Genomic DNA, 17,825 nt, shown 5'->3' on the forward strand with positions numbered 1-17,825 from the left:
TTGAGCAACTACACTTTTACCAGATGCGTCAATAAGCTTAGATTCTTTATCTGGGGGTGGTGCATCACCAGATGTCTGTGAGTTCGCTATTTTATGAGTGTTGGAAACTACCAGAGAATCTATTGGCAGCTGTCTTTTAATAAAAACCGGATCAGAGGGCGATGGTTTATATTTTTTAACAACCCTTGGAGTTAAAATTTGTGCACGAACAGGATCTTTAAAAATATCATCTGCATGACTCCTCATGGCTTTTAACATAGGGAGACTGACTAACTGTGTAAAGACCCTAGTGTCTCAAATCGTCATCTAAGGCCTCTTTATGCGGTCTAACCCCATGATATTCTGCTACCCTGGAAATTAGCTCCAGATAGGATACATTATCATCTAGAGGTGAAGGTTTTGCAGGGTATAGGTAGGGATCATTATCCATGGGTGGATCAATATTGTAATCATCCCATGTATCTGTAGGAAAAGGAGCATTATCATCATCATCATCCCCATCTCCTAAATCCAGCTGTGTGTGAGGAGATCACTGTGGTGTTATGTGTAATGGATTTTATCCTGGCAGTACTGGTAAAGGTAAGTTGGCCTAACGGCTAGGGCGCTCGACTTCGGATCTAGGGAACTGGGTTAGAGTCTCGGTAATGACGCTAAACATCTTGTGATTCTAGGCAAATCACTTAATCTCCCTGTGCCTAACAAAAAATGAATGTGTGTCCTCATGTAACGTAACTTGTGCTATGTAAAGCGCTCTTATACCTGATTGGATTCGGGTCAAGTTCACTCTATATAAAACTCTGCAACAAAAAAAAAAAGGGGTAGGGGTGGTGGAGAAGTATAATAGATAGGACTTGTAGCAATGTTCTTCTTCTTCTTCTTAGAGGGTATCTTGTATCCAGTGTCCTCTGAAAGGACTTTCCTTCTGGAAGGAATTTTGGCTGATATGTGTACAGTGTCTGGATTGATATAAGGCTTTTTCTGCTTTGGATAAAGCTTGTTCTGCTTTGGATCTAATCTGTCCTTCATAATGTCTAAGATTGGTTCCAGTGACTCTAAAATATCTTCTTTTGATTTCGGTGCCGAACGTTTTGGTGCCGAACAAGCCTTGTCCTTGGAAGCCGAAGGTTTTGGCTCCGAAGCGGACTTTTGTTTTGAAACAGAGGATTTTGGCTCCAAACCAGATTTGTCTTTTGGAGCATAATGTTTCGGGTCCGAAGACGATTTGTCTCAGCTTGATCCAGATCAGGAAGGCTTGACGACTTATTTCAGTGCCAGGCCCGAAGGCGGGGTGTCAGAATTGTTGTCTCGGTGCCGACCAAAGCCTAAAGGCAGAGGTGGTGCCAAAGCCTTCTGTTTGGCCAAAGATTGTTTTTGGGGTACAGAGGTTTTTGTACTCACGACACCCTGTCCCGCTGGAATGTCTGCTGACTCCAACTCTATTTCGTGGTCAGAATCAGATTCTTTGACCGAGAAGGCCTCCTTTCCTTCTGCAAATGCCCCTTCTTGTTCGGCCCATTCTCCGAAGATGTCCGGAGTCTGGTGGGTGCTTTGGCACTGCATTTCTTGTCATCGAGCCCAACAATCTCGAAGAGTCTTTTTCGACCTGAACAAGACCTTGCAGTATTCTTCCTTGGGCTCCGGTGATAAGCACACGTTGCAGACCTGGTGTAGATCAGTGCGAGGGTACTTCAAGCGGTACCGAGGACAGAATTTAAACGGTGTCCGTTCCATCGGCAGAGGAGTGGATCGACACGGCTAGGCCTGAAGGCCGCCCAAGATGTTTTCGACCGAAGATGAGACTTTCCATACGAATGGATACGCGAAGAGGGGGAAACACGTACATTAACAATACCATCAGGGGTAGAGTGGATTGCGCACTGAGGGGAACCCGAAGGATGGTTTCGAACCGGAGCGCAGCAATATGCGTCCAAACCTGACGGTAGAAAGAAAACAATCTAACAAAGGAGTCAATGCCCATGCACACTATCACCGAAAGGAAGAGTCACCTTACCTTGTGACTAGGAAAGACTTCTTCGAAGAAAAACAACTTGCAAGCATGCAGACCCAACACTAGATGGCAGGAGTATGTAAAGCAAGTGTATCTACAGCACACATGCCTCCAACTATTTGTTTTCCAGAGACTGCAAAGGTCACCAGGTCAGTTGTGCCTGATCAAACCCCAGTCACTTAGCAAATACACTCACCCTCCACAACCTGGAGCCATAAATCTGACAAAATCAGAGAGTGGGTTGAAACACATACTCCTTGCGGATAGCAACATCTCGCAAACATGAAAAGAGCATAAAAAGAACTAACTCTACGAATAAACTTCTGCAACTATTGCAGATTTATTGTATTCCACAGTGTCTAAACCACACAGGCTGAAAATAGAGACAGACTTATAAGTGGGTTGATGAGTGCCAACAGTTTGTCCATCTGTCACAAGGCGGGCATACCCGGGGCAAGAGGACTGACAAGAGACTGGTGGGAGGCCCGTGATGTTACCTCTACTCTTATCTCTCCCCGACAGGACGAGTGGTTCCATTCATCCCAGCCGGACCTCATGGAATCAGGCGGTGGTCCCTTTAACTGTAGCTCGCTGGTTGCCGACTCCACCCCCAGTGAGGACGTTGTCGCGTTTGATCCAATAAGAGAATACGACGACCGGAAATCGGTGTGCGCTATCACCGGAGGTTGGACGGAGCAAGAGGAGAACGAAGGAAGAAGGAACCAAGATCGAGACGGAGAACGGAGACGCCAGGGACGAACACCTAGCCAGCGAGGGGAGGAGGAAAGTCAGAAAACAACAGTACTTGCCTCACACTATACTTTCAAATATTGGCAGTACGTCCATAGAATAAGAGACCAACCACAGACCAAGAGTACAATTATAAAAAATTAGTTTGTTTTCATTTATCAAAAATATATTTTTTAATGATAATAATATATCTATCTTTTTCTTACAATTTTAATATATGATAGATAACACAAAGAAAATCAATAAAGACAAATTTTCAGCCCAGCAAATACAATAATGAAGGAATCAATAGGTGAAAATACATAAGAAGACCAAAATCAGTACATAGGCACTAAACCTAACAAAGAAAAAAACTAAACTAGACATTAAATGACAAAATACAATAAAACGTATACATACACAAATAGACAAAGCAAAAAGAAGCAAGCGCCGACGCGAGTTTCGGAGATCCCATACAAATAAACAAGCTCCTTCTTCAGAGCCCAATAGGTGCTTTAAGTTTAGGACAAATCATGGGATAAATTCTTGACCATAGTTTTCAAAAAATGATGCCGGGCTTTAATCACATAGAACTGTTGGTTTAACAAAGTTTAGATAAAGGAGACAATTCCCTTCACAGGTCCAGTCAATAAATCTCCACTGGAAAATGATCAAGGAATGAGGGATTAAAGCAGGCTAAATACACCAAACAGTGGGTGCACCAAACTTAAATTGCATAAAAACCAGATGGATGAAATATGAAGTGGCGACACAAGTAGATGGCAAGACTAACGACACGCCACCTTTCAATTAAGGAAGACGATCGCATAGATAAAATCTCATAGATATGAGGAAGACGGTTACTACCTCCTGGTGAGTATTGAGCTTGAATAAATTAAGTAAAATGTTCGCCATCCAACCATAGTCAGTACGGGGCCCCTCGACAGAAAATCAGCAGTCCCGGCACTTTGCTGTGAGGGGAGGAGGAAAGCCCAGAGTGGACAAGAAAGCCAGGAGACCACCGGGAACGCGTTCCGCCGAGCCACGCCCCAGGAGGAGCGTGGCTGACACAGGTACAGGAGCGGTTCGCGGGCTGGGTCGGGAGGCGGGAGAGACCAGACGTGTAGAGACGTCAACCGCTTACAGACGTTTGTGCATAGTACACAGCCCCAACCTATCACCCTCACTCCTCACCGTTTGTTGTGTGTCACTGGTTGTATTGGGTTGCTCCCTCACTCCTTTCCCTTATTGTTCACTGTGCCACAAGAATACTTACCCCTGCCTTTAACTTTTCTTTTGGGGTTCCTGAGTCCTTCCACGTACGCCTCCAGTCTGGGGAGAGAGGGAAGAAGACCGATCGGCGGACAAGGGAAGACGCCGCTAGAAGCTGGGAGGACCGGAGAGGAGACACGTTATTCCCCTTACTCTAAATTCAATCTGGCAGACCGCAGAAAGCGTACGTGTTTAAAAATAAAACCAGCTTTACCCCGACGTAGGCTCACGCACGTTTCTTCTGACCTTGGGACACTGCTGATGGAGAATGCGGGCATAGTACTGCCCATCTGTGAACCAAAGATGGATGCCCTGATCCAGCATCTGATCAAGGGCCAAGAAAAGCTAGAGTGGGCTGTCGAACGGCAAATGGCCTCCGCGCAGGCCGACCGAGACGTGTTTAAGGACACCATCGCCGCCCAGATAGACGGTCTGCAGAAAATGGTAACAGAACAGCCAATTAGGTCCTTTTCGTGAGATATGAAGCACCAGCCATCCTCCCTCTGGGGTTTCATTGCAAAAATACATACCCGGAGAGGACCCAGACGCCTTCTTGACAAATTTCGAGAGGGTAGCTAGAGCATGTAGCTGGCCCGTGGATAAATGGCCATTCTTTTTAGCGCCGCTGCTCACTGGAGAGGCACAAGCGGCCTATCAAGTGGCCAATGCCACTGGGGACACTACGTATGGAGAAATAAAAACCATAATACTAGATCACCTCGGCCTAGATGCCGAGGCCTACAGAGTGCGTTTCCGTAAGGAAAGGAGAGCTCCCGGGGAAAACCCGAAGACCCTGTTCTTTAGACTGAAAACGGCGGCCGACAAATGGTTAACCCCAGTTACCAGTACCAAAGAGGAAATAATGGAGAAAATATACCTGTTTGCGCCAACACACACATCTGACATCAAAACAAGCCATTGAAATGGCGACCACATATTCACAGGCACAACCGAAGGTGGCGGTATGGGACTCAGAGAAATCGCGTCACCAAAACCTCAGGATAGATAAGAAACCCAGACCCCCACCAGAACCGATAAAACTCCGCCAAACGAAACCTGAACCACCCAGTGTCAAAGGACCCCAGTGTTTCGAGTGTGGGGACTGGGGGCAAATAGCTCGGGTGTGCCCTCGGAGAATACCAACGGAGGAACCCATGGAAGTGGGTTATATTCCAAGGTCTATTTTATATACGGCCAAAATGGGGACGGCGTTTCATGTGAGTGTGCAGGTGAACGGTAGGGTTATCAAAGCTCTTCTCGACTCAGGGTGTAAACAGTCTGTTATACAGGGGGTGTTGGTTACCCGAGAACAGGGGTTGCCTCATGCAACCATGCACATCCGTTGCGTGCATGGCGATGTGAAACCCTATCCCCTAGCGATAATACCTCTCACACACGCAGATTGTCTAAGGAGTAGTATAAAGATGGGTGTTTTAGACGGCCTTCCAGAGGATCTGATCATTGGGACAGATAACCCAGAGTTCCTTAACCTTTTCAGACACGTGTTGCAGACTGCAGGGAGAAACGAACAAAAAACTAGCTGTCCGTCCGATACGGTACCTGCTTTAGTAACCCCAGAACCATGGCCCCTCGATCGCAGCTTTAAGTTTGCCCAGGCCAATGATGCCACTCTATACAATGCCTGGGAACAGGCCCATAGCTCACAAGACAGCAACACCCCTACATACCCACGCTTCCTTATAAAAGAAGGCTTACTGTATCGTCAGGCATCCCCCACTGAACCCCAACAATTGTTAGTACCTGTATCCTTCCGGGACCAGATCATGTTCTTCTCTCACTCCCATCTTACGGCGTGGCATACGGGGGCGGAGAAAACCACCCAAAATGTGTTAAGACATTTCTTTTGGCCGGGGGTTTATAAAGATATAAAAATACACTGCCAGTCATGTGTTCTTTGCCAGAAAAGAAACATCCACAGACCACCAGCAGTTCCCCTTGAACCCCTCCCTGTTATAGGCACCCCATTCGAGCGAGTAGGGATGGATTTGATAGGACCTTTGCCCCGCACAAAAAAGGGAAACGTCTATGCACTGGTAATAGTAGATTATGCCACCCGTTTTCCCACTGCGCACCCCCACCACACGTAACATAGCTGAGAGATTCCTGGAACTGTTTTCAAGAGTAGGCTTCCCAAAGGAAATATTAACGGACCAAGGCACTCCCTTTGTGTCACGCCTCATGAAAGAAGTATGCCAGATTCTTGACCTACGTCACATCAAGACATCCGTATATCACCCCCAAACTGACGGACTCATTGAGAGATACAACGGGACGCTAAAGGCCACGCTAAAGAAAATGCTGGAGGTGAATGGCAAGGAGTGGGACCAGCTGTTACCCTTGGCCTTGTACGTGATAAGAAGTCAAGTACAAAGCAGCTTGGGCTGCTCCGCCTTTGAGATGCTGTATGGAAGACAACCACGAAGCCTCCTAGAAATGACGAAGGAGGCCTGGGAGAAAGAAGACGCCATAGAGACCAGAGAGATGTTAGAGTATACCCAAGACCTAAAAACAAAGATAGGAAAACTACGCGACCTAGCCTAATCCCACCTCGTGAAGGAACAAGAACAACAGAGTCAGTATTACAACCGAGGGAAGAAGTGGAGGACCCTAAGCGTAAACGATTGGGCACTGGTATTGCTGCCGACTTCCCCCCAGAAATTCAAAACAGAATGGAATGGCCCTTATAAAGTCATCTCTACCATTGGGAGAACAACATATAAGCTGCAGATAACCCAGAGCCGTACCCAGACCTTCCACATCAACATGTTAAAGAAATGGTTGGGACCCATACCCAAGACAGCCACCCTCACCGTGCCTACGCTGGCCAGCAGCTCCAGTACAATAAAACAATTGGTAGTCAACGACGACCTCACCCAACAAGAAAAAGAAGAATTGGAAGAAGCCCTGAGCCCCTTTGCTCCTATATTCTCTGACAATCCGGGAAAAACAACTCTGGCTGAACATAGAATCGAGACGCCACCTGGAAAGGTGATAAAACAACGACCTTACAGAATCCCCGCCGCCCGAAGAACGGCCATTCAAAAAGAAGTACAAGACATGTTACATCTGAGAGTAATAAGACCATCGAGAAGTGAATGGTCATCCCCGATTGTGATGGTCCCCAAAACCTGACGGCAGTACTAGGTTCTGTATGGACTTTAGGGCCCTCAACGAGATCTCGTCTTTTGATGCCTACCCTATTCCCCGAATAGACGAGTTAATTGAAAAGTTAGGAGAAGCCAGCTATATTACAACATGTGACCTAACAAAAGGTTACTGGCAAGTACCTTTACGGGAGGAAGACAGGAAGAAGACCGCCTTCTCAACTCCGGATGGGCTCTATGAATTCACAGTGCTCCCCTTCAGGTTGCATGGAGCCCCAGCAACCTTTCAGACGCTCATGAACACCGTGCTACAAAACTACCACTCTTTTTCGTCGGCATACCTGGACGACATAGTGGTCTTCAGCCCAGACTGGAAAACGCACTTGCACCACCTACGAGCAATCCTGCAAGCTCTACAAGCCGCAGGATTGCATATAAATGACAAGAAGTCCTGGGCTGCTTTCCAAAAAGTTAAATACCTGGGGTACGTACTGGGACACGGACTGATTACCCCGCAAGCTGAAAAAGTAAGAGCTATCGTAGACACCCCTTTCCCAACCACGAAAAGAGACATGAGAGCATTTCTGGGTCTCATTGGCTACTACAGGCGGTTTATCCCTCGGTTTTCAGAGGTGGCATCCCCTTCGACGAACACATTACAAAAAGAGGTGAAACCACGGGTCTTATTACACCCCACAAAACCCATGTTGGCAGCATTCCAGACACTAAAAAGCATCATCACCACAAGCCCCGTTTATCCTCCCCTGATTTTTCCCGCCCGTTTCTCCTACATACCGATGCCTCAAACCACGATATAGGGGCCGTTCTCTCACAGTTATCCCCGGAAGGTATAGACCACCCAATAGTGTTCATAAGTAGAAAACTCTTCCCAAGGGAAATGAAATACCCCACTATTGAACGTGAATGCTTGGCAGTGAAATGGGCCATAGATAAGCTGCGTTACTACCTGGAGGGTCACCATTTCACCTTGTACACAGACCATACCCCCCTACAATGGATGGGCCGTAACAGTGCTCATAATCCAAGGGTACTCCGTTGGTTTCTCTCTCTACAACCCTTCTCCTTTACTGTCAAACATCACAGGGGAATGGACAATGGCAGCGCAGACTATCTCTCGAGAGTATTTCCTCTCCCCAAGCGGGAGAATCCAGGGGAGGAGGAGTGTCACAAGGCGGGCATACCCGGGGCAAGAGGACTGACAAAAGACTGGTGGGAGGCCCGTGATGTTACCTCTCCTCTTATCTCTCCCCGACAGGACGAGTGGTTCCATTCATCCCAGCCGGACCTCACGGAATCAGGCGGTGGTCCCTTTAACTGTAGCTCGCTGGTTGCCGACTCCACCCCCAGTGAGGACGTCGTCGCGTTTGATCCAATAAGAGAAGAGGGCGACCGGAAATCGGTGTGCGCTATCACCGGAGGTTGGACGGAGCAAGAGGAGAACGAAGGAAGAAGGAACCAAGATCGAGACGGAGAACGGAGACACCAGGGACGAACGCCTAGCCTACGAGGGGAGGAGGAAAGCCCAGAGTGGACAAGAAAGCCAGGAGGCCATCGGGAACGCGTTCCGCCAAGCCACGCCCCAGGAGGAGCGTGGCTGACACAGGTACGGGAGCGGTTCGCGGGCTGGGTCGGGAGGCGGGAGAGGCCAGACGTGTAGAGACGCCAACCGCTTACCGACGTTTGTGCATAGTACACAGCCCCAACTTATCACCCTCACTCCTCACCGTTTGTCGTGTGTCACTGGTTGGATTGGGTTGCTCCCTCACTCCTTTCCCTTATTGTTCACTGTGCCACAAGAATACTTACCCCTGCCTTTAACTTTTCTTTTGGGGATCCCGAGTCCTTCCACGTACGCCTCCAGTCCGGGGAGAGATGGAAGAAGACCGATCGGCGGACAAGGGAAGACGCCGCTGGGAGGACCGGAGAGGAGACTCGTTATTCCCCTTACTCTAAATTCAGTCTGGCAGACCGCAGAAAGCGTACCTGTTTAAAAATAAAACCCGCTTTACCCCGACGTAGGCTCACGCACGTTTCTTCTGACCTTGGGACACCATCACATGTATATAAAGCTGTTATTTGCACACAGGAAGAGAGCTTTAATGCTTGCACTCTACCACGGATGCTCTTGTTAAACCTGATCTCAATACTCTGAACCTCAGAGTGTTTGGCTTCATTTGGGAAGCTGTGTTTCACATTACTGTAATGCGCTGATTTACAGTCGAGTGAGACCTTTTGCTAACCCGACGCCACGGATCAACCTATGGATTCAAATTTTACGCAGAACAACGTTGGGAATCCAGGCCAAGTCTCATGCGACAGGAGGATTGATATATATGCTTGTAGTTTCTCAACTCTGCTAGTCTTGTCTGAGAGAAAAGTACCAATGCTATTCACATCTTAAGACTAGACATTTAGCAAGAACCAAGGTGAGGGTCAAAGGCAGACATGGTGTAATTATTATCTGCTCAAAACGATCTTCAAGGGTAAAATATAATGTTTTTCTTTTGCAAACATCCATAAACCCTTCTGAAATGTACAAATACAAGGAAAACATCACCCTACATTTCTACATATAGGATACATTACGAAAGTTGATGGCAGAGTCTTTTATCAGAGACAACAAAGAAAGATTACCTAACACCACTGCTAAAGATGCTTTTAGCTTGGAAAACTGGGCATGGAAGTAACAAACTGAGAACCTATGGCAATTGCTTTTTTTACAAATGCAGCTGCTATTTGAATCAAATAATGGAAAGAAAGACTGGCGTATCATGAAAGAACTATGTGCAACAGGGTACTCATATTGAAAGGTTGCATATTATGCTTCTATATTACGCAAATTTGAACTTAGAAAAGTCCACTTAATACCAATACTTGTCTGTGCAAGTTAATATAGAGGCATACAAAATGCAAATGAACTGCTCACGAACTGAAATTATGCTCTTAATTAAACTTTTTTTCAATTTGTTTTTATTTCCGAATCATACAGACATCAGCATATATTTAACTCAAACATGAATACATCGTGCGTGAATTATATCAAAACCAGAGTACATTTCGTACATTCAAGTACCCTCCTTGGATCTGTAATGCCCCTGGAACAATCCGGAACTCGGTCCACAAATGACATTGTAAGGGGCATTCTAGTGCTGGAAGCTCTGTACATCCCCAATGAATTAAACAGTTGTCATTAATACATAAAACATGTAACCAAAACGAAAAACTCTGGCAGCGATTGGCGGAGGTAACATATTACATACACATAGTCCTAAGACAGGCTCAATGGTTATCAGAGTCCATCCCCTAGACCCTAAGAATGGACCCACAGCGCACCGAACAACGTGTGCTCTTAATTTAATTTGAAATTGATGAGGGTTATTAGAATCATCATGTATTTGAATTCAGAAAACCATGCAAGCACACAAAAGTAGAAGGTAAAAAAAAAAAATCAGTATAGGTTTAAATACACGCCTTAAGTTCCATAATTTGTGAAAGTATCAGTACACTAATGTAACCAAAAAAGAAAGAGAAAACCACAAGCAAGGCTCAGTGGGCAAATCACACGAGCTAAAAATAATGTCATCTTTTAAAGTATTTGCAACAGTAAACAATACAAACAAAAGCAAGTCTGTTCCTGAGTGCATTAAAAGTAGTGCTTCACTATTGCCCTGCCCTAACCACTGACGCAAAGACCTACCTGCATATTCTGTACGCCAACTAACCGGAACTTTCCATTTGCACCTTCTTTTTCCCTAAGGAACTGATTGTACTCCCGGTTTCTCTCATGGCGTAGCCTCTCCTGCAGAAGGGAACAAAGAGAATATATTTGCATGCTGAAGAACACATTTCATCAATCAGATGGAGTTTTGTTGTTCAAGGATGTTTATAACCTACACCTGTCAATCGTATTCCTGCCATTTATATGGTCAGCAAGCTAAGCAAAACTGCACGATTCCACATTTTTAAATGAATACCATCCTTTCAGAAACACATTTAAACGGTTTTACGCGCTGCAATGGTATCATGGGTACGTACCTTCATAGGCAAAAAGCAACTAAACGACATCACATGGTTTGCTACTTAATATATAGTGCTCCCTTGAGAAACCATCATACAAAAGGTAATAGTTGTACATACGCATGGATAACAACATTAAAGCAACATTATAGAAAAATAACAGAGGGGGCAAGGGAAAAAACGCTCTTTGAGTTTGCTAAGAAAAGGGTGCAAAATGGGGAAAATCATAGAGAGAACGGCCGCTCCATTATCTGGGGGCAATACGTGAATGAACACAGCAGGGATGGCGGTAAAATGGACTTAAGAAGAGCATCAATTACGAGAAGGCCTGCAGGAACACACAAAGGTGCAAAGATAAGAGCATGAACACAAGAGAATATTAAAGAGAAGCTGTGAGTGAAAAGCTGAACAACTAAGCAATCAGAGTGACAAACGCAGGTGCTCTGTAATATGAGGCTAATATTAGCAGGCTGAGATATCAAAAGGCTGTGGGAAAGCTGCAAGTTTACGACCTTTCCGACTATGGGCTGCTGTATGCTAGCTGAAAATATGCTTTATGGAAGCGGAGGCTAACCTAAAAATTGTAAACAAAAATCTCAGGCCTTGGTCGAAATATTGGAGCCTAGCAGTAATGTGGCAAGCAGAAGTACTCCAAGAGAGGAAATAGACTGTCTGTGACCAGATGAATTGTAGTTAGACTGGAAAATGGCGTGAATGCAAGGAAATGGCGTCCAACGTGTGAGCCGTCATTGTGACAATTAGGGTATCATCAGATCTCATGCAAATTTGTTTTGTTATGTACTCAATATATTTATTTGCTTTACGATAATTAAAACAGAACATATAATTACCTTTAAAACAAAGAAATGAGAGGATGACTTGAGCAATAAGGTAGACTTTGAAAAGAAGGCAGATGGAAGAGTTATGTACTGAATAAATGGGAGACAAAGTAAGCAGGTAGGTTCTGCAGAAGACTAAAGTGAATCATACTTGGCTTCATGCAAAGTGAGTAATGAAGAGATCTTGCACATATACGACTTCAGAAAAAGTGATAAGATGTAAACAACATCCAGGTTGCGAGCAGAAAAAAGTAGATGAGAGGAGAATAAAAGAGTTGGGAAGAAGACAGGCACAGGGACCGGATACTGGAACAATAATGGGAAGGACGTGGGAACATCATGACAAGGGATGATGGCAGTGAGGAGAGAGGTTAGGGTGTCAAATCGAGAGAATGAATGTCTTGGTGGGAAGGTGCTGAAAGAGGCAGGTGATCTTATGTTGGTGAGGGATGGGAATCAAGTAGGCATGTTGGGTTGTAAGCAAACAGAGTTAAGGGGCATCTCCAAGTGAACGGCACCACGTATGCCAGTGGCTGGGAAGGTGGCTAGCATGAAGGTGGTTGGGGGAGGTGCCACTAAGAAAGCGGATAGGGAAAGGGGGCACCAAAGACACAAGCAGTTGGAGAGACATTGACCTGAAAGCAAGTGAAATGATCATAGGAAGCACTGATTGGGAAGGACAGGTATGAAGAAACAAGTAGCAAGCATGAAACGCGGCAAAAAGCAAGAATCGTGATGAGGTAAAGTAATGAGTTGCTGGCCTTGACTGAATGAAACCGCGTTCAGCTCCTGCAAGATTGGTGACGTGCCGCCAATTAAAGAAACCATACATCAACATTGAAATTAGGCACAGCACTGAAAGGCTCTTCAGCGGAGGAAAAATTAGCAGAAGGTGCACTGATTTAGTTTGTCACTTTCACATTTAAGTCTCATTCTTTCTTAAACACCAATGTAACACTGATTCTAACAAATTTGGAATGTATGTCCCATTGCGAATTGGGCTAGCAGAAGAAGTCATGAAAACCCTTTGTGACAACAAGTGCCCAAAATCACGAAGCACCCCAAAACCATTGTGACACTCGATGCATAAGATACACAACATGCTCTTATAAGGGCAATCCATTCAGCTACTTGTACTCAAGTTACATCAGTCAAGTATGATGCTTCCATGATATCCGATATGGTGCAAACTGAGTATTCTGCTCTAAAAGCACCATAATGGTATCTTAAATAAGAACCTGCAAATAGAATTTGATCAGCCTAGTCGAGAGGATCATCATATACATCAGGTCTTAGATGGCTACAAAATTCTGTTACATCAGTACAGTCATGGTCACAATCCTTATCATTTTCCTGATTTTACTCATCTTTGTTTGCAATTGGCAAAAGTGTTGTAGGATTCAGGGAATTGCATCTCCTGGCTGAAATATTGTCAACTGCCAAAATGATTTGCTTGTTTTTATTAAGACAACTATTTGTCAAAAGCAGAGTTTGTGTAAGAGTCAGCAAAATCTCAACCGAATGATGGTCTAACACAATAAGTGTGGAACCCATCACAATCCCTTCACTTGCTGAACTGCAAGACAAACTGCTGCAACCAATTTCAGACATCCAGGAAGTTTAACAGCTATTGGATCTATATGGTATAGAAATAAGCCATGGGGGTCTTTTGACTTCGCCATGTTCTTGGACAAACATAGGTAGAGCACACCCTTCTTTTTCGTGACAAAATAAGTTAAAGTCTTTTTTTAAATTTGTCATTCCTTGAGTGAGTGCACTACAGAGTTTATCTCTAACCTTGAGGAAGGCACTCACGCAATCATCATCCAATGGCACTGGATCAGAAACACGGCTGTGAGTAAGCCCCGGTCAACATTTTGCAATGGGAGAAAAGTTTGGAATCCACAGTCTAAGGTATCTAACCATTTCTAGGAACATCCTTACTTCTCTTTGCGTGTTTGGAGGATTCATTCTCAGGATTGCATAAAGGCATTCTTTAGACATCTTTCTCACTACTTTTTCAATATGGTGACCCTAAAAGAACACCTATTTTATACAGTAATGCATTTTTACGGGAGACACTTTGGTTCAAGTGAGCAACTGTATTCAACATGCAAGCTTTTGTTTTGGATTAGACATCAGATCATCAATATACTGCACCAGCACCAAGTTACAGGGCAGCTGCAGCAGATTGTCCAAATCTTTCTTTAGTATTTGACTATAGATTGAGGGGCTTTCCGTATACCCTTGTGAGATAAAACACCAAACTAGGACTTTATTGAGGAATCTAAACGCAAAAAGATATTGGCTATCTTCGTGAAGATTTCTAGAACCTCTATGAAAATGTTTAGCCTCACCTCTCATTCATTTTTACTTCAGCTTCCGCTTAATTTCATCATAACAGTCACTGCAGTGCTTTGCATATTTCAATATGTCATCCATTCTTCTGGCCTACAAACATATCACACTGTGTTGAAAACGAGAACTAAGATCCGGACACAAACCGAAAGACGCCACAAAAACCACGGCTTTCTTTTGTGTGGATTACGACTCCAATGAACTTTCTAATAAATCTTCATAAGCTTCTCATAATATGCATAATTTGACTCCTTTGGCTCTTGGGAAGTTCTCATGATCTTAATTCACTTCTTTCTCTAGGAATTTTTGCTTTCAATGTGTAATCACTTCCTTGTAACAAGAGGAGCTAGATTATTATGAGGAAGCACCCTCTGAGGTCCCTTTGTTAGACAATGTATGGCTACTTTACACTCTTGCCACAAATAGTTTGGAATCACTTTTTTTTCAAAACTTTGACTCATCAGATAAAGTAATCACATATATTACAAAGAAATGAAAGTATACATTAATTAGTATATAGGTTCCATGCAGGTGACTACTATGTAGCATTTATAAAGCAAGAAAATAAACCATTCGGGTCTGTAAATGAAAGTCCGTAACATCTGTGTCTTATACCGCATAGCAAAACACTGGTCATGCCCATCAAGCCCCTCCATATATGTCACATCTGGTGTAACTACATTACTGTCCCGTGACATATCCCTATATGGTTTCAACTTCTGCAGGTTCTGGCGGGGGCGGTTCCAATAGGAGACCCTAAAATCTGCCCATCGTTTCCATATTTTAAAGTGTTACTGTGGGCACGCCTGTGCTTTGGAATCACTATTTTAAATAATGCATTCAAATCAATCCGAAGCACCTTCGAGTTTGTCACTAATCTGATCACTCCTGTATACCAGTTTTCTGGTTCTTCCCTAACCTTTGGAAAATGTATTGTAAATACAAACTCAGACCTCTGCCAAGGAGCATGCACAAAGTCACCTCCATGCACTTCTACCAAAGAAAACTCAGTGTTAACATTTAGCCGAAAATATTATATTTTTCTTAGATCTCTATAAACAGTTGATTTTATGTTGTATATTTGTTATGGTTTCTTGAAGAACTGTATGCATATGTGATATGGGTTATATATGTGTGGCTCTTGTGAGTTTTCTTAAGTAGGGAATGTGTCTTGTTTGACAGGTCATCACGTTCTTTGAAATGTGAATGTGATGACATGCTGAAGAATGGGAAGAGAGTTCGAGAGAGCTGGGCAGAAATAAACGTCTTAAAATCTACTTTGTACTTCTACTTCGTAATTATAAAGTATCTAAACACAGGGTTCGGCGCATTGCTATTTTAAATTGACAGCAGGATTTGGAAAAATTACGCATAAGGTGCCAAGTACAGCCCCATCTCTGTCGGAGGCAAAAGCTTCTGCTTAGTGCATCAATATGGGATAATAAAGGAAGGCTATTGGAGGTTACATAAATTAAAGTTAGTCCAACCATATTTCATCAATGTTGAATAACCACGTAAATAGAACAAACTTGACAGTTACCTTGTATTGCTCACTGTTAGAAATGGGTGTTTCTAGTGGGCAGAGGTAGGTACCTTTGTCCAAGTAGGGACCCTTCTTCCTAGTCAGGGTAAGGGGGATACACTTCTAAAATAACCCCTGAATGTATATCAGTGATTTTTGTATTGCGTACTATTCCATATGTCACTTTTCCATACCCTTATGTTTGTTTTCTGTTTCCCTCTCTTTACCTTATCCTTCCCCTCCCCTCGCTCCATCCCCGCTGTCTATACCTGTCCTACTGCCTTTTATTGGTCTTTGCTCTTATGGTCTTAACCATGGTATTAACACTCCCCGTTCACATCCCTCTATATCTTTATGCACTTATAACATACGTTTTACTCTAACACTCATGGGTTTTCACCACATCACAGCCTTTAGAAAACCTTCGGCCAACTGGCCACCGGGCGAAACACGTGTTGGTTGTCTTTCTGTTGCTTTGTATGAGGTTACAAGGTGTAACAAAAAAAAAAATAACATAATAAAGAAACTTTATGACTAAGGATTTTACCTTCCTCAAATTATTCCAGGATTTAGGGGTACAAACATCCACCATCTACCTATAATTACCTCTTTCCAATGGTTTATGGGTTTAGACGTTTGTGAGGCATGTACCAGCATTATTTTGGGTCATTTCAAGGATAGCGTGCACCCCAGCGTTAACACCACCCTGGTCTTCCTACATTAATTTATCTAAACCAAACCAGAACAAAACGACAAAAATCCACAATACAGTTATCAAGATGTCCTTAAAAATAGGTTATTCACTCAAATAAGTTTATAGCAACAAATAACTTTTCCTGGAGTTATTATGACGTTGTGACAGATGAAAATCCCAAAGTACAGCGCCGACCGCGAAGTGCACGGTGTTAGGCGTGGAGTCAAGCAGACCCCCAAAGAACAGTGCCCTGGAAACGATGAAAGCAAAGACAGTGCACGGCGTCAGGGAGGTGATGCTTCGTTGGCGCCGGGCAGCATTGGTTTCTTACGACGCCAGGGGAGGTGAAGGTTTCTTACTGCGAGGCAAGGGAGGTGAGACGTCGGTTCCTTACTATGTCGGGAAGGTGACGTCACGGCGGCGGCGAAGCGGCAGTTCCTCGCGAAGGTGCAGTGTCGATGGATTTGGGAGTCACCCATGTCGAGTATCGGCTCGGCGTTGATGAAGCACAGGCATTGGTGAAGTCGGGGCTGCGGTGTGAGTCGGGCAGTGTGTCATGGATGTCACAAGCAGAGTCTTCGGCTCTGGTGAAGGCAGCGGCCTCGGTGATGGCTTCGGAGTTGATGCAGCAAGGCGTCAACAGGTTTCAGGCCCACTGTGCAAGTCGGGCAGTGCGTCGTGCTCTTCACAAGTAGTGCCCACGGCTTCGGTGCAGGTTAAGGCGTCAGTGTTGCAGTTTCCTTCTGTGGCAGCTGAAACAGCAGTTCCAGATGCAGAAAGACAGAAGAAATGAAGTCTTTGTGTCCATAAGACTTCAGAACAGGAGGCAAGGTCAGTTTCAAGCCCTTGGAGATCTTCCTCAAGCAGGGGACTCAAACAGCAAAGTCCTTTCTCCTTTCCTCGGCAGCAAGCAGCCACTGCAGGCCAACCCCAGACAGCAAACAGCACAGGGGCAGTATTCCTCCTCAGCTTCTCGGGCTCTTCTCATTGGCAAATGTTCCTCTTGATTCCCAGAAGTGATCTAAAAGTCTGGTGTCTGGGCCCCTCTTTTTTTATCTACAAAATCCTTTGTTCTCTGGTGAGAGAAGCACTGTGCTCAGTCAAAACCAGTTCTGTCCTCTCTGGTGCAGCTTCCTGGCAGGAGTTGGAGACAGCATTGTGGAAGGCAGACCAGGCCCATTCAGGTGAAAGGAAATCTCCTCGCCCTACTCTAAATGCAGCCCAGGTCTATTCACCCCGC

General features: G+C 44.7%; 1 protein-coding gene across 5 annotated transcripts in view; it reads right to left on the reverse strand.

Annotated features, from left to right (window-relative positions):
- The window catches only part of CSPP1 (centrosome and spindle pole associated protein 1), a 1,290,317-nt gene that overhangs the window by 1,067,416 nt on the left and 205,076 nt on the right, over nucleotides 1-17,825 (reverse strand). For all 5 annotated transcript variants that reach the window (XM_085605499.1, XM_085605497.1, XM_085605498.1 and 2 more), the window contains exon 6: nucleotides 10,853-10,954. In XM_085605499.1, the coding sequence (XP_085461625.1) occupies nucleotides 10,853-10,954 (102 nt within the window). The remainder of the gene's footprint in view (nucleotides 1-10,852; nucleotides 10,955-17,825) is intronic.

The sequence above is a fragment of the Triturus cristatus genome, chromosome 5_1 (assembly GCF_964204655.1).
Source record: "Triturus cristatus chromosome 5_1, aTriCri1.1, whole genome shotgun sequence".
In the NCBI taxonomy this organism is placed as follows: domain Eukaryota; kingdom Metazoa; phylum Chordata; class Amphibia; order Caudata; family Salamandridae; genus Triturus; species Triturus cristatus.